Raw genomic sequence first — 19,691 nt, 5'->3', positions numbered from 1 at the left:
AAGAGCTTCCTAAATGGGTTTTGCTATGAGTCCAAAGTTGGGGACCCAAATACGGCAGAACCCAGCCATTCCCAGAAATTCCTGCAATTATCTCTTGGTGGGAGCTGCAGCCCTAGCTAGAGCTTCCCTTCCATTAGAGGGCAAGTCTCTCTGTCCTTGTGAGAGTTCAAAACCCAAATATTTAACAGAGGGATTGAGAACTCTGTGCTTTTTCTTGGATACTTGATAGACCTGTTCAACCAAAAAGGTTGAAATCAAAACCATATTCTGAAAAAAAAAAACAAAAAAAACAACCATGTTCTGGTCTGTGTCCTTTGTTTTACTGGTAACCAGCATCAACCACGTCCAGGGCTCCCTCATTTAGTTGAGGGTCCCTCAAATCTTTTGCCAGGATTTCTCCAAACATCGCGGGTAAAGTTTTAAATCCCTGAGGAAGTACTGTCCAGCAGTACTGTTGTTTAATTCTTAGTACCAAGATCTTCCCATTTGAAAACAAACAACTCTTGGGATTTAAAACAAGGATATGCAAGAAAAGGCATCTTTCAACTCTAATACAGTAAACCAACAATGTCTGGACAGATTAGTGAGCAGAGAATATGGGTTAGGGACTACTGGATTAGTCTCTTTCACAATCTAATTGTTCTTAAATCATGTACAAGCTGACCTCAGGTGGTATCCTAAGCTGTATAGGCCTAGCTCTTTGCTATTCCCAGCCTCCCATCTGCCCAGGTCTTCGGACTCCCCTTTGCAAATCTCTTCTGGAACAGTTGCAGGCTGTTCTTTTGGGGAGTGGAGTAATAAAGCCTGCAATGCGCAAGCCTGCTCTGGTGGTACTTTAATGTCTGTCCACTCAGGGGCAAAGGTAACCTTGATATTTAGTTAGTAAATCTCATCTCAGAAGGGGAATGGGGCATTCAGGCATGTATACAAAGGTATGCTTCAGATGCGTTTTCCCCAACTGACAGTTTAGCAGCTGGAAAAAAAGGCATTATCAAGGTTTCTTTGGACACCCCAGTTACTAACATAGTTTTAGAAAGAAGCTTAGAAAGCCAGGTATTTAAAACTGAGTAAATGGTCCAATATCAAGCAAAATCCAAGTTAATTTCCCACGGTCATAGTCATCCAGGGCTCTGCTTAGGAAATATGGACTTCACAAGATTTAAAGGAACCCCTAGGGCCTGGCATTCTTGGTCACTGTCATTCTCAGCTCGGGCATCCGATGTGTCAGCTGTTTACCTTCAAGAGGCTTACTTAGGACGGGACCCTCTTTTCCAGTGTCCCTCCTGTTTGCAATATGCACACTGGCGGAGTCCGGCTATTGGGTGCCCGTTTGAGCGGAAGCTTTTGCCGAGTCCCTTGTGAGAGTCCTTGATTCCATCCAGCTCTTCCCGGTGTTGAGGTAGCCGCCCGCAGAGCAGCCTCTTTCATTCTCCATTGTTCCCTTTTCTCCTGAACCTGGTCTCCGCCATTAGAAACTTTAAAGGCAGTTTCAACAGGTCAAGACATAGACATTCCTAAAGGCCCTTCCATCTTTTGCAGTTTCTTCTGTATACTGGGTGCGCTCTGACCAAAACTGGTCACTCTGACATTTATAAGTTCTCTTTGTATGTTGCCTATAAGCTTTAAAGACCCTTTCTGGAAATTCTGAAGGATCCTCATTTGGTCTGTTTTACCTCCTGTACTTTATTAAGGCTTGTTTTGGCATCCCTCTTCGCAATCCTGCAAGAACGCAATCTCAGTAAAGTTCGGGCCTGTCTCCAGCATTCACATCCCCATCAGGGTCTGCTTTTGTGTAGCCCCGCACACAGCAGCCCTCACCGGGTTGCCAGGGGTTTCTGCACGAAGCAGATCTGCCTCCTCTCGAGCTTTATCCAGCACCATCCTATGCTCTTCTGAAGTGAGGAGGGTATTTAATACATTTTGAACATCTGCTCAGGTTAGTTTGTGGGTTGCAAAAAAAAAAAAAACCAAAAATCAATGAAGGTTTTCCATTCTCGAGTCATCTCTATAAGTTGGCATATTATTCTTCCAGTTAAATAAAAAAGCGGACAGGGAAGTGGACCCAGATCCATCCCAGCAGCTGCCCAGCCTCGGCATTCACAGACCCCATGGGGACCTGCCTTAAGGGATATTGCCCTATCCGCACTTGGGTCGCACCCATGGCCAAGCTGCACACCCTGGCAGGTAATGAGAGGGGAGGCCATTCCTGTTTCTCAACCCTCAGAGACTGGGGTGGAGGGCACAGGGGCCCGAGAGCCTGAGGCTCAAATGCTGACAGTGAAGGAGCGGCAGCGCCACCCTGTAAGGGTGGAGGGGAGCATCCGAGCGGCCACTCAGCCCTCAAGTCACCCTCCTTCTCATTAGAATCCAGCAAAACAGATGTCTGTGCCTTTCCTTCCTGTTGGACCATTACCTTACATCTACTCTACACAGGTTTATTCTGATTCAAGAACATAAGAGACTGTACATAAGGTATTTCATCCCGTTTTTATTCCTGTTTACAAAATAAATCTACTTGCAAAGTTTTATTGTAATTTAAGGATCCATTTTCAGGCCATTGTGCTCCAGAGTCTAGAGAATATTATGGTCACTTAGTGTTACAAAAAATAACCATCTTTTATTTCTCCATGGATTCATAACAGAAAGTCTCCCAATTTTGGAGAATGTAGCCTAGACGGCTGCAAGAGGGAACTGAATTAACATTGCCCATTTTGAAGGAGCTTTGTTCCCAGGTGGGTGCAGCAACAAAATCTTAGGGTCCTTGCTACAGTCGCCAAGAAGCTCAACCCCCTGTAGCCAATTCCTAACAATTAAGACAATCAGACATAGACAGACATGGACAAACAAAACAAAAACAAAACCAAAATCCAGAGCCCTGGGCCATAAACTCAGGTACAGAGTACCTCAGCAGCAGTAACCTTTTATATTGTCTACCAAAATCCCATCAGGTGGGCCTCTGACCCATGATCCTTCAGGGTTCCAAAGACAATCTAGGCACAAGTACATTTCTTTAACGAGGTTTACCCTAAAAACATGTTCCAAATCCAAAAGCCCAAAACCCCAAAAATGTTACTGAAAGACGGGTCTAGCTGCTCGCCACTCAAAAACCAATATTCAAGAGGCAAGGGTACTGGAAAGTCTGCTTTATTTCTGAGGCCGGCAACGGGGAGAATGGTGGACTTATGTTCAGAGACTGATTCCTCACTGACAAGTCAGAGGGTAAGCACATTTTTTTTTTTTTTTTTTTTTGCGGTACGCGGGCTTGTCACTGTTGTGGCCTCTCCCTTTGCAGAGCACAGGCTCCGGACGCGCAGGCTCAGCGGCCATGGCTCACGGGCCCAGCCGCTCCGCGGCATGTGGGATCCTCCCGGACCGCCAGGGGCACAAACCCGTGTCCCCTGCATCGGCAGGTGCACTCCCAACCACTGCGCCACCAGGGAAGCCCTGGGCAAGCACTTTTAAAGGGGAGTTTCAGGGGTGTTTAGGCGGAGGGAGGGGGCTACATGCAGAAACAGCCCAGTCAGCTCCGACAGTCACCTTGAAATTGGGCACGTGGTGGTCTGGTCAGCGTCATCTTCATTGTTTTAAGTACAGTTAGTCTTCAGTTCCAGGGTCGGTTTGTTCCCATTTCTTTGAAGCCAGTTCTCAGAACTGTGGCAGCTTATGTCATGGCTAAACAGCCTGGTCATCATGTAGTTAATTTCTTTCACCTAGTGGGGGTTTCAGTATCTATAAAACAGCTCAAAGGAGACGGCCCAGAATATTATCTATAGCCCTATGAGGAGGGACTAATGGTCCCCGACTTCATTCAGTGACTAAACTATTATTACTTGGTCTTGTTTTCCTTTGCTTCTGCACTTTCTCACTTCTCTGAATTTATTCTTTGACTAAAGTTTTTCTACAGACAGAAGACAGGCAGAGGGCATGGAGGGGAAGCACCATAGGGTCCTGCTCCATTTCCTCTCCTTGCTACAAGATGAAACTAAGCACGGAAGGTCAGCAGTGCCTCCCTGAAAACCCAGGGTCAGTCTGGGAACGGACACGCCAGGGAGCTGCTCGGGCTGGCCCACCGGACCTCAGTGCCTGCAAGGGGCCGACGAGCCGTGGGCCAAAGGTTCGCCTGGACTCACCTCTTGGCTGGCTCACCACGTGTGTTACCGAACCAGATCTGTCTTGCCAGACGCACAGCAAGCCAAACGCGGAGACACCGAGGTTTGCAGCAAAAAGAGGCAGCCAAACCGGAAGACGGGAGAACAAATCTCAAACCAGCCTCCAGCAAGCAGGCAGCTCGGGGTATTTATGGGATAAGGAATAAAAAACAGCAGGGCGGTCCGAGGCACGGGGAGCGTGCGGGGCGTGGCGAAAGGTGATTGGGAAAAGATGTGGGAATTGGTGGGTAATCTTCTCTCTGCGCAGGTGTAACTAAGATGCAGGCCTCTGCACGTTCAAAACATCATGAAGCAATGGACGCCTGTGGATGCCCAGCTGGAGAGTCGACGGTCCTATCTAGTCTTAACCAGCTCAGCTCAAACTAGATGCCACTGGCTCCAAGTTCCCAGAAAACAACTCAGGCAAACATCTTGTTGTTTATGCAAGTGCAGCTTGGAGGACACACGAGTCTTAAAACGACTTTGATTAGTGAAGGCAGGTGAAGTGGATTTAACCCAGTTTCAAAACCTTCAAAAATCACTCCAAAGAGGAAAATAATATTTGACGGTCAAGTACATTTGTATACACTGCATTCTAACTTTTACTCCTCACTAGTCTCTCAAAGTGCTATTGCTGGCTAAACAACACAGTAATAAATGAGAAAATAAAGGTGTTTTACCGAGTCCCAGATCATGTGGATTTACTTCTGTGAGTGTGTGAGGTAGGTGTCTACCATTTTTTCCCCCAACTGGTTAGTAAGAGAGAACTTACAGTATAATGGTAGTAGAGTGAAGTGTTCGTGTAAATCCTCCCACAGATAGCAGTGATTAAATCAGGACCAAACATAAAGAACAACTTTCTAAAGGCACTGGGAGGGACTTCCCTGATGGCACAGTGGTTAAGAATACGCCTGCCAAGGCAGGGAACACGGGTTCGAGCCCTGGTCTGGGAGGATCCCACGTGCCGCGGAGCAACTAAGCCCATGCGCCACAACTACTGCGCCTGTGCTCAAGAGCCTGCGAGCCACAACTACCGAAGCCCGTGCGCCTAGAGCCCATGCTCTGCAACAAGAGAAGCCACCGCAGTGAGAGGCCCGGGCACTGCACCAAAGGGTAGCCCCTGCTCTCCACAACGAGAGAAAGCCTACACGCAGCAACAAAGACCCAACGCAGCCAAAAATAAATTAATTAATTTAAAAAAAGTTATTAAAGGCACTGGGAAGTTTATCAAAGCAAACACAAACTGGAAGAGGAATGACTCTTGAAAACTGCAACTGAAAGGGATCATTGAAGTTCAATGAACCCCAGACAGGATAAACAAAAACCCTCTCCTAGGCATGCATCATAGTCAAACTGCTGAAATCCATAGAAATCCTGCAAGCAGCCAGAGAAAAAGGACACGTATACAGGGAACATAAGACAATCAGAGACTGACTTCTTGTCAGAAGCTAGAAGAGTTTACAAGGGCATTGTTTTTGGGGTTTTTTTACGCGCGGTTCGCAGGCCTCTCACTGTTGTGGCCTCTCCCGTTGCGGAGCACAGGCTCCGGACGCGCAGGCTCAGAGGCCATAGCTCACGGGCCCAGCCGCTCCGCGCCATGTGGAATCTTCCCGGACCAGGGCACGAACCCCTGTCCCCTGCATCGGCAGGCGGACTCTCAACCACTGCGCCACTAGGGAAGCACTACAATGGCATTTTTAAAGTGAGGAAAGGAGAAACTCAACCAGCAAAACAATTCATCAAAAATGAAGGCAGAGTGAAGACATTTTCAGGTAATTATAAAATTGGAGATAACTCATTACCTGCAGACTTACAAGAAATGCTCTTTAAAGGAAATTCTTCAGGTTGAACGGAAAAGGAATATGGTGCCAGATGGCAACGCAGATTGATAGGGAGGAATGTAAAGCCTCAGAAATGGTAAATATGTACAAATATAAAAGGATACCCAGGCACATATATACATACCTGTGTATGTTTTCTTTTCAATTTCTTTCAAAAGTTATATGACTAAAGCAAACATAATGCAGTTTTGTATCAATATTTTGGGGTTTATAACACGTAAATTTCAAGACATTTCAAACCTACCACACAAAGCATATTTGTTTCCACCAGACTCTGGACCAAATTAGTGTCAAGAACTCGGTAAATTAATAAAATGATAAACATTAAAAGAATTTGCTCTTTGCCCCTTTACCTTGGGTTAACTGAACAGACCTACAGAGGCCATCTTCTTTTTTGCTCCACTGGCCTCCATATGTAATTAAATTTAAGCCACTCTATTTTGGAGTTGCCATATGCCAACCCGTCGAATCTACCAATTTTCCTGGTCTTTCTACACCTTCGTGTTCTTCCCACATCAGCTTATTCTGTATCTGTCACTGTACTCATTCCTTTGTCCCTCTTTCCCTCCATGACACTCACTCATGTGGCAGATATCTTATTTCTCCAGCTACTCTGCTGTACTTAAACCACTGAACATGGCTGGAGAAAAACATAACCATGCTGACAGGTCCTTTCTACAATTTGTGACTTCAAATTTCAGAGCGAGCTCTCCCCTCACAAGCAATACTATCAGTTTGTCTCATCAATGATCTCTCCCACTTATCTGGAAGAGAAGATACTACTTCAAACCTTTTCCTTTCTCTTCAGACTTCTGCTGTCCCCTTGCTCCCTCTCCTCAGTCTCAGCTCATGGCTTCAACTTTTTAAATATTTTTATAAAAAATATGGAACAGTTCATGGAGTTGTGTGTCATCTTTGCACAGGGGCTATGCTTATTTTCTCTGAATTGTTAGAATTTTAGGATACATGCTGCCACAGCAAACACATGGCTTGTCTTTTATTTCACTGAGAAAACAGAAAGAATTGAAAGAAACACCAGATCTATCAGTTTACCTGATTCATCATCAATTTTTTCCTCTCTACCAGATCTTGTGTGTCAACTTACAAATAATACTGTAATATCTTTGATCTGGGAGAAAACTCTCCCTTGATCCCATGATCCCTCCCAGTTATTGCACATATATTTGTTCTACTTTATAACAAAGCTCAGTGCTTATCTCCACTTCCTTACATCCATATGCCTCCTCCACCCACTCCAATCTTGGTCCCTTATGACCTTGGTCCCACTGAAATGGTTTTGTCAAGATCTCCAGTGAAATTCATCTTAGTATGTCTGATAGTAAGTGCTCAGTTTTCATTCTACTCACCTCTCAGCAGAATTTGATACAGATGATCACTCCCTTCTTCTTGAAACAATTTCATCGTTTGACTTTCAGATCACCACACAGTCCTCATTTTCCTCTGTCCTCCCTGTCTTCTCCTTCTCATTTCTCCTTTGCTGGCTAGCTATTCTTTCCGTTATGACCATGAACTACTGGAGGGCTTCCAGTTCCTGGCCTTGACCTGTGGCTCTTGTCTATGATACTCATTCAGCAATCTTATCCAAGCTGGTGCTGTAACTCCCACTGCTCCACAGATAGCCCCCCACTGATTTCTCTAGTCCTGACGGCACCGTTGAGCTCCAGACTCTCTACCTGACATCTCTACTTAGGTGTCTTAACAGGTACTTCAAATGAAACATTCAAACATAAATGTTTCGCTTTTCCTCCTGTACGCCAAACGTGCTTCTCCCTCAGTCACCCCATTGTTATTAAATGGCAACATCATCCACTCAAGACAAAAAGTAGGAATCATCCTTGATTCCTCCCCTTATCCAATCCATCTCTCCCAATCCATCAGAAAGTCCTGTATCCTCTTAAGAGCACATCCTAGATCTGTCCACTTTTCTCTATTCCCACTATAATTTCAGTTAAAGCTGCTCTTTTATCTGAACTACTGCACTGGCTTCCTCACTGGACTTCCTGCTTCTACTCCTGCCTCCATTCAATCCAATCTCCACACAACAGACAAAATGATCTTTAAAAATGTTAATCATATTAATTGCACTCCCTTTTGGTGTCTTCACACTGCATTGAGAATACAATCCATTTGGCCGTAGTTTGCCAAGTTCCACATGGTTTGGTCCCTGTTTCACTGTTTTGACTGTATTCCAGCTGTACCATCCTTCCTCAGGCCTGAACACTAGCTATTTCCTCTGCCTAGAATGTGATTCACCTAGACCTATACGTTGCTCCTTCTTGCTGCTCAGTTCTTCATTCAAGTATCAGATAAAATGGTGGAATGACACAGGGAGGAAAATGTAATCCCAGAGCCAAAGTCTTCAGGTTAACATTAGAAAATTCCCAACAATCAGGAAATTGATAGAACTAGGAAAGCAAGGAGTTGGTATGAACTTCAAAGTAGGTACACTTTGTGCCTGAGGTGGAGGAGAAATAATAGCTAGAAAGTGAATTGGGAAATGAAAATAATACCAGCTCTACCTTTGAGCACTATGGTACTTTGGGAGGTTGTAAGGAGAGGCCTCCTCTAAAGAGGGCTGCTTGTGGGACAACCAAGTTTCTGATAAGGCAAGGAAGTGAAGAAAGTAGTCTGAGAAAAAGGCTGAGAATACAGAAGATCTAAGAATGGCATACAGAAAAGCAGAAAGAATATTACATAAAAATTTGCATAGGGCTTCTCTGGTGGCGCAGTGGTTGAGAGTCTGCCTGCTGATGCAGGGGACACGGCTTCGTGCCCCGGTCCGGGAAGATCCCACATGCCGCGGAGCGGCTGGGCCCGTGAGCCATGGCCGCTGAGCCTGCGCGTCTGGAGCCTGTGCTCCGCAGCGGGAGAGGCCACAGCAGTGAGAGGCCTGCGTACCGCAAAAAAAAAAAAAAAAAAAAAAAAAAAAATTTGCATAACTACCACATAGATTGTCAGTAATAACATTTTGCTATATTTGCTTCATCTGTCTTTTTTGGTGACTTGTTTCAAGTTATATGCCGATATGAAAATATCAGGACACTTCAACCCTAAATATTTCAGTATGAATTACAAAAGAAGACATTTTTCTGCATAAGTACCATATAAGTGTCACTTCTAATAAAGTCAGTATTATGAAAAAAGGCAGGAGAGAAAGTTAATCTAGATTAAAGAAACTTGTAGATATTACAACTCAATGCATTGGGTGGTCTCTGACTGAATGCTGGCTTGAAAGACTACTTTGGGACAATTTGAGAATTTTGAATATAAACTGGGTATTAAATGGTATTAGGGAATATGTGTTAGTTTTGGTAGATGTATTCAGTATAAATTCTATTTTTGGAAAGTAAAATTTTTAAAGATTTGTTTTCACAAGTTTAAGTTGTTTCATTGCAATTTGTTCCCCAGTCTTCTCATGTTTGATTGACAAAATGTGTTTTCTTAACTTTTTGAGACTAGAGTTCAATTGTCATCTAATTTCTATTGTATTTCTTCTGGTTAGGCCCTGTCAGAAATTAAGCATTTTATTGCTTTCCGCTTTATTTTTGTGCAGCCAATATTTTTCACTGGTATTATTATTATATCTTTGGTAAACTCAAATTGTTGATTCTTTTTGTTTATGTAAATTCTTTCTGGTTAGATTGTTTAAAAGTTTTAAAAAGATATAGTGATGAATATTATCCTACTGTTATTACCATTTTCCAAGGACCTATTTCTAAATTCCATGTTAAATAATCCTATAACTTGGGTGATGGTGCAGTCATGATACCATTTAAATAGAAATAGGGGACCATTGAGTTAGAAAGCACGAATAAGTATAAAAACCAATTTTTCAAAAAAATTCGCATTCTAGAGAGAGACTTAAGAAGTTTCATAGCAAGTGTGACTGTCTAATGAACACATTCTGGTTTCAGCTTATCTTTTTTTTTTTGCATAGGGCAATACATGGAAGAATATACTCTAATAACAAAGTTCATATTTGATAGTAAAATTTGGAGTGATCTTATTTTTGCTTATTTTCTAACTTTTCTCCATGTTCATGTAGCTTTGAAGTAACTTTTAAAAACAAAGGAAAACATTTTAAAGCAAAAATGTTATTGACGGCTAATAGTAGCAAGGAGAGCGGCAAAAAGAAATTTGTTTTTCACGTAAATGTAAAAATGACTACTGCTATCCTTTAAATGCTGAAATGATAGATAATTATTTAAATATAAGTAAGAAATATATCATTAAAATATAATTTTAAATATATCAAATAATCCATAAACAATGAAATCTTAAACACTGTGAACAAAACAATAACTTACAGCGTCTGCGGTCATCCCCAGACCATCATAATACATCACTCCTAGCTGGTAAGTTGCCTGATGATCCTTTTCCTTGATTTCTTCAAACTGTTCTAATGCTTCTTTATACCATCCCTGTAAGCTCCCAGGAAATACTGAATTATTTTCATTATTACCTTAAAGTAATCCCAAATACTTAGTTCCCACCTAACTCTAGCTAGCAGCACCAAATAAAACAAGACAGCAACATATTTATGGAATTTGCAAGTAAGCTATTGACAACAATCAACACACTATAAAATCAATAAAATAAACCTAAATATGGCAACTGAGGGAACTGACCAGGAGGAACCTGGGTCAGACTCTCTTTGGCTTTCACTCTTACTCTTGGCTATTGCCAAACCGCTGTCTAAATGATAGCCTAGCCCTCTGCTCATTCCAGCCTGCCATATCACCCGCTACTCCTGGAGTCTGAGAAACTTCAGAGATGGGGCCAAAGACTCTGAGAAAAGATAAACATCAGGATATCCGCTACTACTAAATATCCACTATGATATGGCTCTTCCAGTTTTGCCATTTTCTAGCTAGGGAGAAGACACAGAAAAACAAACATGTGATTCTCCAAAATTATCTTTCTCCCATACTTCCTATGAAAACCTACGTGTTATATGTCATTCATTTAAGGCTCCTCAGCGTTATAGGATATAATAACAAATACGCTGAAGTGTAAGGAATAAACATGGGGCTTGGGCTTCCCTGGTGGCACTGTGGTGGAGAGTCCACCTGCCGATGCAAGGGACACGGGTTTGTGCCCCGGTCCGGGAAGATCCCACATGCCGCGGAGCGGCTGGGCCCGTGGGCCATGGCCGCTGAGCGTGCGCGTCCGGAGCCTGTGCTCTGCAACGGGAGAGGCCACAACAGTGAGAGGCCCACGTACCTCATAAAAAAAAAAAAAATGGGGCTTATGTCTTAATCCACCATGGAAAATGCCTTACGCTAAAGAATAAATCATTTGTAACAGTGGAAAGAGAGTCTCTGAGTTGGAAGGTCATTACTAGGAAGAGCAGGCCAGAGAAAAGCAACTTTTGGAAAACACAGAAACAATTGAATTTCTCTTTTCATAAACTGTAATTAATCAACAAACTGATAAAATTAATAAAAACTGTACCAAAATGCTAACAAATATTTATCTTAAAGAACATACAACAATGAGTAAATGACTGAGTTGTAAAGATTCATTCTCCTTTCTGGCTAGTGTTTGGCCAACATATAAGAGGGCTGGAAAACTTAGAATACTCTATACAGAGGAAGAGGAAGGAAGTCCTTTTAGTTTTTCATGATTTTAAATACCATATACATGCTGGAAAATCTCAGATATATACTTTCAACTCAGACTTCTCCTTTGAGATCTAGAGTCTTACACGTAGTTTCTACTTTGAAACATGTATACTTGGATGACTGAGGGGAATCTCAAACATAAAATGTCCAAAAACTGACCTCCTGATGGTTCCCTCAAAACTCACTCCTCCCCACTTCTCTATTTTTCAGTCCATGATGCCATTACTTGTATCTCCAAAATAAATCCAGGACCCAGCTCCACCGCTGGGTCAAGATCACCATCCTCTCTTGACCCAACTAGTATAATTTTCCCCTAAACTGGTCTTGGTTCTATGCTTCCCTTCCAATCCATTCATCACAGTCTCAAAACACTTCAATGGCTTCTCACTACATTTTAAACAAGGCTTATCTAGAGTCATTCTCTGCCTCGCTGACCATGACATTGGTCTCTTAATTCCTAGAGCTCACCAAACTCTTCCTCATCTCAGAAACGTTGCATTTGTTCTCCCTTCTACCTGGAATGCACTTCCCTGTGGCTGTTTGCATTAACTGTTTCCTTTTCTTCAAGTTTTAGTTTCAACAACAGGTATTTCCGCCCTATCCCTAAGTTATTCTCTCTCAGAGTACCCAGTTAATTGCTTTCATAGCACTTTAACTTATTTTTAATTATATATTAATTTAATTTCTTCCTCTAGACTGTAAGCTCTATGAAATGGGGCCCATTCTAACCCCCTCATTACTGTATAGCTAGTACCTACCATAATAGTAGCAAATACTTATAAAGCACTTACTAGGTGCCAGGCCCTGTTAGTATTTTTACAATTAATATACCCTCATAATAGCTCTATGAAATACATATTATTACCCTCTTTTATAGATGAGGAAACTGAGGCACCCAGAGGTTAAGCATTTGTGCCCAAGGATACAGTTAACAAGCAATAGAACCGTACTGGAACCTATGCCCAAAGCTGAAAGATCATTCTCTGAACCATTGTGCTATGTGATCCTCACAGTGACAGGTGCGTTATGAGTCCTCAACAAATATTTGTTGCCAGAATGAATGAAGGAGGCATCAAAAGATAAGTGGGATATAGTTGAACAGCTGCCCAAACATTCAATGGATAGTGAGGGGTTGGGGACAGCTGGTCCCTTTTCACATCTTCCCTTGGGGTTCAATGAACAACTGAAGCTATATTGCTGAAGTTGGAGTGATAGTTTGCATAGGTCCTCCTAGACCTACTTTGCAAACCTCAGCATAATGTGGATAAAGAGGGAAATTCCCTCCTTACTCCATATAGGAACATATAAAGCTGCTTTTAAGTACTAGATAAGAATCAGGATTTTTCATTGTTAATAAAATGAAAATATTTTATAAATGATGTTGAATATATCGGGCAAAATATAAAAATTAGATTTTTAATTTATCATGTGAAAATGGATTTCATACCAAAATGACTCCTATAAATGACATTAATTAGAATGATTTTTATGGAGAAAGGTTGAATATTCCGTAAGCTGGGACCAATTTATCATACTTAAATCCACAACAATAATCTATGGAATTTGACAGAATTTCCCTGGTTTAACAATGTAAGGAACTCTATAGGAAATTTTGCTATGAAGATCTAACAGCAGCTTTATATGAAAACAAATCAACAAAAAATGATACCTCTTCAAAATACAGTTGACCTCGTAGGAAATATGCCAGAGTATCCCCTCTTCTTATTCTTTCCTTCAAGAGGTGCAATGCCTTTTCCACCAAACTAGCATGGCTGTAATGATCTGATTTTTTAAAAAGTAAAGAATTCCATCTTTATCCATACAATATGAATTTTCTCTCTTAAAGTAATAAATTAAATAGAATTCATCTGACACTGTACTAGTTTCCCTCCTAGTTCTCATTCCTAAAACTGACCTCCTTAGTTCAAGGAAAAAGCACTACCTTAAAAAAAGAAAGCACTATCACAATACCTGACACTGTGCCTTATATAATTAAGAAATATATTGGCTGGTTGTCAAACTAACCCTCTTTCCTACTAGGCAGGAGCTCTAGCAATGCAGTCTATGTGGAATTCTTTAGACAAAGCTGGCCTCTGGGTGAGTGAAATTCTTAATTTGAGCCTTAATTAGAATTACTCTAACTAGATGAGCTAACCATCCCCAATTTAATTTTTTAAGTCTATAGAAAAAAATGGTAGCTTTAAATGCTAATTTCAAGTAAAGCATGGTACTGTTCTCTTTAACAGAACTGACATCTGGCTTCTCTTTTCCAGAAGGGTGTCCTAAAGTCCTGAGAGTAAAACCAGGATCAGGATCTCATTATGAAACTTCTTCACTGATGATCTGCTACCAGGTAGCTTCAAGCAATTTCACAGATTCTTACAGAAAAGCTAGAAAAGACTGTAAACTTAACCGCTTGCTTGCCAGCAATAAGACTCATATTTCTTGTTTCTTTTGCTCTGGTGTACCTAATTAACTTTTAGTGAAAATATTATCAGGATTTGTACCAGTCTTTTCCTTTCTCCATTGGAAGAGTTTTTGTTTATTAGCAGCATAGTGGGATAGAGAAGTATAAAAGGGGTTCTTGGGCAACTTTTCACTGGTCAACTTCATCCTGTCTCCACAGTAGGTATTCTGTAAATTAAAAAATTATATTAAAAAATAATATGGTAGAATCTTCCCCCAGAAAATGCAAAGAGAGACTCCACTCCAACTTGGCAGTCATTATAAAAAGCATCTTCCTCTCATCACCTAGGGATAGGGCACCAAACTACCAGCTCTGGGATGTGAACATTCCTTCTTAGGAAACCAGGACCCTCTATAGCTATGAGAAGCACAGCACTCCTCCATGTCTGTTTCCACAGCATGGGATTAATGATCAGAGCTGTTTGCAAATCCTTTCTGGCTATGAGATCACACACTCCAGTGAGTCATGTCACCCACCACAGCTGCTGCCACTAGTAGGAATTGGTGACACTGCCCATAGATACAGTTCCTGTGCACTGGTACCTTCCTGTTGCCTTGTAACTGAAGCTCATCAAACTAATCCATTTTAAATGAAAGCATTTGTCTATTTTACCTGGGAATATACTTTATTTTAGCTGTGTTGTTCAGTTTTATCTTCCTGTCTGTATTGGATTGCCATGTTATAAGGTGGATCACAGTTGAAGGGAAAATCAGAGCCTTCATATAAAATGTAGAGGCCACCTCATCTGGGATGAAGGAGTCCAGGTTGGCCTAGGCTCAGGGTAGTGAGACAGCAAACTCAGTTGTTGCTATGCTTTTTTGTTTACTCCTTGGAATTCCACTGTTACAGCAGGCTTTCACCAATCAGGAACAAGCTTCCAGTAAAGGTTCCTGATTGGTGGTGAAGAGAACTCAATAGACCTTTAGTATTATTGGAAAGCAGCATTTATACAATTTTATGATACTATTTTCGACAATAAATTGCTTCATTAATGAGAATGAAATTGCAGAAAAGGGAGATAATTCAGTATACCAGAGAGAAAAAATCACTGAAGTATCTGTGATTTTGGAAGAGTCATATAATCTTCTTAAGAGTCAATTTCCTCATCTGTAGTTTAGACTATAAGTAGTTTGAACTAGAGGATTTCAAAACGTCTGTCCCTAGATATGTAAAATTCTTTGATTATAGGACTCTAAAAATCTATGGTTGCACTAGTAAATGTAAAAGCTTCCAATGAACTTTAGGGTGAAGCAATATTAGGTGAAGTATTTAGAAGAAAGACAATCCAAATAGGATGATGTCTATAGAACCATCAGTTTACTCAGAAACTGGTTATAGAAGTTTTTATTTCACTGAAGACTTAAGCCCATGTGCTACTGTATCCAAAAAGGCTAAGAAAAAAGTTGACACATTCAGGAAGGTCATCAGAAAAGAAACAAATCAGAAAGCAAAATCTATTTAAACTCACGTTGCCTTCTGTGGTTACAATACTCCACAGGGTTTCTGTTGCTGAAGCTTAAAAGAATATTTGGGGAGGACCTAGAAAATATAAGCAAAGATTTATTGAGCTCTTACTATAGGCCAGGATTTGTTCTTTGTTCTAAGTGCTTTACAGGTACTAACTCCTACAAAACTTTATGAAATACTGGTGGTTATGAGGCCCACTTAATGTGGGAGGAAACTGAGGCACCAGTGAAGAAGTTAAGCAACTTGCCTCAGATCACAGGGCTGGCAGGTGGGACAGCTGGGCTGCCAGAATGCCTGTGTACTTCATCATTATTCCATACTGTTCTCCAAAAAGCAGAGCTAACATGATTGTTTAAAATGGCAGGACTCCCATAAGAGGGTAAGCTAAAATTCAGTACTTTTTAATTTCAGAAAATGAGAACTAAGAGAAGATTTTAAACAGCAAGAATATATGTTTATTTCTGCCAAATCTTGGGATAAGATATAAAATTATAATTTGAAACTTGACAAGTGTTTGCATAGCATGCAGTGAATTTAGAAAATGCTATAATAGAAATTATAGACCTTAATCGATGATGTAAAATCTGAAAGAAATATATGATTTTAAAAGGAAGGGCAGGTGTAGTAGAGACTGACGGTGACCTTCGCAGACCCTCTTTACTAGTTAGTGCCCTATCTCCAGTGCTGTGAATGTTAATTGCTTAAGGTTGTGCAACCACCACCAATATCTAATTCTGGAACATTTTCATCACTTCAAAAGAAACCCTGTAGAAATTAGCAGTCACTCCCCAATCTTTTCCTCCTTTCAGCCCCTAGCAATCACTAACCTACCTTCTGTCTCTACAGATTTGTCTATTCTGCATACTCCATATAAATGGAATCATACAGTATGTGGCCTTTTGTGTCTGGCTTCTTTTACATAATGTTTACAAGGTTCGTGCATGTTGTAGCATGTATCAGTACTTCGTTCCTATTTTGGCTGAATAATATTTCATTATACGGATATAACACATTTAAAAAAATCTGTTCATCATCTGATGAACATGTGAGTTGTTTCTAGCTTTTGGCTATCCTGAATAATGCTGGTAGTTTTCACATACTTGTTTTTGTGTAGACATAGGTTTTTAATTCTTTTGGGTATAAACCTAGGAAGGGGATTGCTGGGTCACATAGTAATTCTATGTTTAAGATTTTGAGACATTGCCAAACTGTTTTCCAAAGTGGCTTTTTGCTTTTCCACCAGCAACGTGTGAGGGTTCCACATCCTCACCGACACTGGTGATTGTTCATCTTTCTGATAATAGCCATCCTAGTGAATGTGAAGTGTTATCTTGTGGCTCTGATTTGCATTTCCATAATGAAAAATGATGTTGAGACTCTTTTCATGTGCTTATTGGCCACCTGTGTATCTTATCTGGAGCGATGTTAATCCTTTGCCAATTTTGTAGTTGGGCTGTCCTTTTATTGCTGAGTTATAAACATTCTTTATATAGTCCAGATACTGGACTCTTATCAGGTATATAATTTGCAAATATTTTCTCCTATTCTATGGGGTCTTTTCACTTTCTTGTTTCTTTTGATCCCTCGATTTTTTAAAATTTGATTAAGTCCATTTAAAAAAAAATTCCCAAATCTTTTCTTGTAATTTTTTTCTTTTTTAAAAATCACTTTGAGGTGTTTCTTCCCTCTTTGTTTCCTGGTGCGTGAGGAGAGGGGATTAAGAGCCCTGCTTAAAGGAGCTCCAGAGACAGGCGAGAGCCGCGGCTAAAAGCGCGGACCCCAGAGAAGGGCCCGAGACGCTAAGGCTGCTGCCGCCGCCACCAAGAAGCCTGTTTGCGAGCACAGGTCACTATCCACACCTCCCTTCCGGGGAGCCTGTGCAGCCCGCCACTGCCAGGGTCCCGTGATCCAGGGAAAACTCCCCCGGGAGAACACACGGCGCGCCTCAGGCTGGTGCAACGTCACGCTGGCCTCTGCCGCCGCAGGCTCGCCCCGCATCTGCACCCCTCCCCCCCCGGCCTGAGTGAGCCAGAGCCCCTGAGTCAGCTGCTCCTTTAACCCCCGTCCTGTCTGAGCGAAGAACAGACGCCCTCCTGCGACCTACACGCAGAGGCGGGGCCAGATCCTAAACTGAACCCCTGTGAGCTCTTCGAACAAAGAAGAGAAAGGGAAATCTCTCCCAGCAGCCTCGGGAGCAGTGGATTAAATCTCCACAATGAACTTGATGTAGCCTGCATCTGTGGAATACCTGAATATACAACGAATCATCCCAAATTGAGGAGGTGGACTTTGAGAGCAAGATTTATTATTTTTTCCCCTTTTCCTCTTTTTGTGAGTGTGTATGTGTATGCTTCTGTGTGAGATTTTGTCTGTATAGCTTTGCTTTCACCATTTGTCCTAGGGTTCTATCCGTCTGTTTTCCTTTTTTTTTTACTTAAAAATATTTTTTCTTAATAATTATTTTTTACTTTAATAACTTTATTTTATTTTATCTTACTTTATTTTATTTTATCCTCTTTCTTTCTTTCTACTTTTTCTCCCTTTTATTCTGAGCCATGTGGATGAAAGGCTCTTGGTGCTGCAGCCAGGAGTCAGTGCTGTGCCTCTGAGGTGGGAGAGCCAACTTCAGGACACTGGTCCACAAGAGACCTCCCAGCTCCACGTAATATCAAACAGCGAAAATCTCCCAGAGATCTCTATCTCAACACCAACACCTAGCTTCACTCAACGACCAGCAAGCTACAGTGTTGGACACCGTATGCCAAACAACTAGCAAGAAAGGAACACAACCCCACCCATTAGCAGAGAGGCTGCCTAAAATCATAATAAGTCCACAGACACCCCAAAACACACCACCAGATGTGGACCTCCCCACCAGAAAGACAAGATCCAGCCTCATCCACCAGAACACAGGCACTAGTCCCTTCCACCAGGAAGCCTACACAACGCACTGAACCAACTTTACCAACTTTAGCACTGAACCAACTTTAGCCACTGGGGACAGACACCAAAAACAACGGGGACTACAAACCTGCAGCCTGCAAAAAGGAGACCCCAAACACAGTAAGATAAGCAAAATGAGAAGACAGAAAAACACACTGCAGATGAAGGAGCAAAGTAAAAACCCACCAGACCTAACAAATGAAGAGGAAATAGGCAGTCTACCTGAAAAACAATTCAGAATAATGATAGTAAAGATGATCCAAAATCTTGGAACTAGAATAGAGAAAATGCAAGAAACATTTAACAAAGACCTAGAAGAACTAAAGAGGAAACAAGCAATGATGAACAACACAATAAATGAAATTAAAAATACTCTAGAAGGGTTCAATAGCAGAGTAACTGAGGCAGAAGAACGGATAAGTGACCTGGAAGATAAAATAGTGGAAATAACTACTGCAGAGCAGAATAAAGAAAAAAGAATGAAAAGAACTGAGGACAGTCTCAGAGACCTCTGGGACAACATTAAACGCACCAACATTCGAATTATAGGGGTTCCAGAAGAAGAAGAGAAAAATAAAGGGACTGAGAAAATATTTGAAGAGATTATAGTTGAAAACTTCCCTAATATGGGAAAGGAAATAGTTAATGAAGTCCAGGAAGCACAGAGAGTCCCATACAGGATAAATCCAGGGAGAAACACGCCAAGACACATACTAATCAAACTGTCAAAATTTAAATACAAAGAAAACGTATTAAAAGCAGCAAGGGAAAAACAACAAATAACACACAAGGGAATCCCCATAAGGTTAACAGCTGATCTTTCAGCAGAAACTCTGCAAGCCAGAAGGGACTGGCAGGACATATTTAAAGTGATGATGGAGAAAAACCTACAACCAAGATTACTCTACCCAGCAAGGATCTCATTCAGATTTGATGGAGAAATTAAAACCTTTACAGACAAGCAAAAGCTGAGAGAGTTCAGCACCACCAAACCAGCGCTACAACAAATGCTAAAGGAACTTCTCTAGGCAAGAAACACAAGGAAAAGACCTACAATAACAAACCCAAAACAATTCAGAAAATGGTAACAGGAACATACATATAGATAATTAATGACCTTAAATGTGAATGGATTTAATGCTCCCACCAAAACACAGACTGGCTGAATGGATACAAAAAC

The 19,691-nt window shown here is 41.4% G+C and overlaps 1 protein-coding gene and 1 non-coding gene across 2 annotated transcripts in view; both read right to left on the bottom strand.

Moving 5' to 3' along the window:
* LRP2BP (LRP2 binding protein) overlaps nt 1-14,262 on the bottom strand; it is a 41,416-nt gene extending 27,154 nt beyond the window's left edge. Inside the window, exons 1-3 of the mRNA XM_060136240.1 lie at nt 14,142-14,262; nt 13,304-13,416; nt 10,318-10,431 (exon numbers count right to left, since the gene is read on the bottom strand). Of these exons, the coding sequence (XP_059992223.1) occupies nt 10,318-10,431; nt 13,304-13,416; nt 14,142-14,247 (333 nt within the window). The 5' untranslated portion in view covers nt 14,248-14,262. The remainder of the gene's footprint in view (nt 1-10,317; nt 10,432-13,303; nt 13,417-14,141) is intronic.
* LOC132512828 (U6 spliceosomal RNA) lies at nt 6,868-6,970 on the bottom strand. The gene has a single exon (XR_009538350.1). It is a non-coding gene; the product is annotated as a U6 spliceosomal RNA (small nuclear RNA).
* Nucleotides 14,263-19,691: the final 5,429 nt, after the last annotated feature.

The sequence above is a fragment of the Lagenorhynchus albirostris genome, chromosome 21, assembly GCF_949774975.1.
Source record: "Lagenorhynchus albirostris chromosome 21, mLagAlb1.1, whole genome shotgun sequence".
Classification (NCBI taxonomy): Eukaryota; Metazoa; Chordata; class Mammalia; order Artiodactyla; family Delphinidae; genus Lagenorhynchus; species Lagenorhynchus albirostris.
The sequence above is the reverse complement of the archived record's forward strand: the minus strand, read 5'-3'. Positions and strand labels throughout refer to the sequence as shown.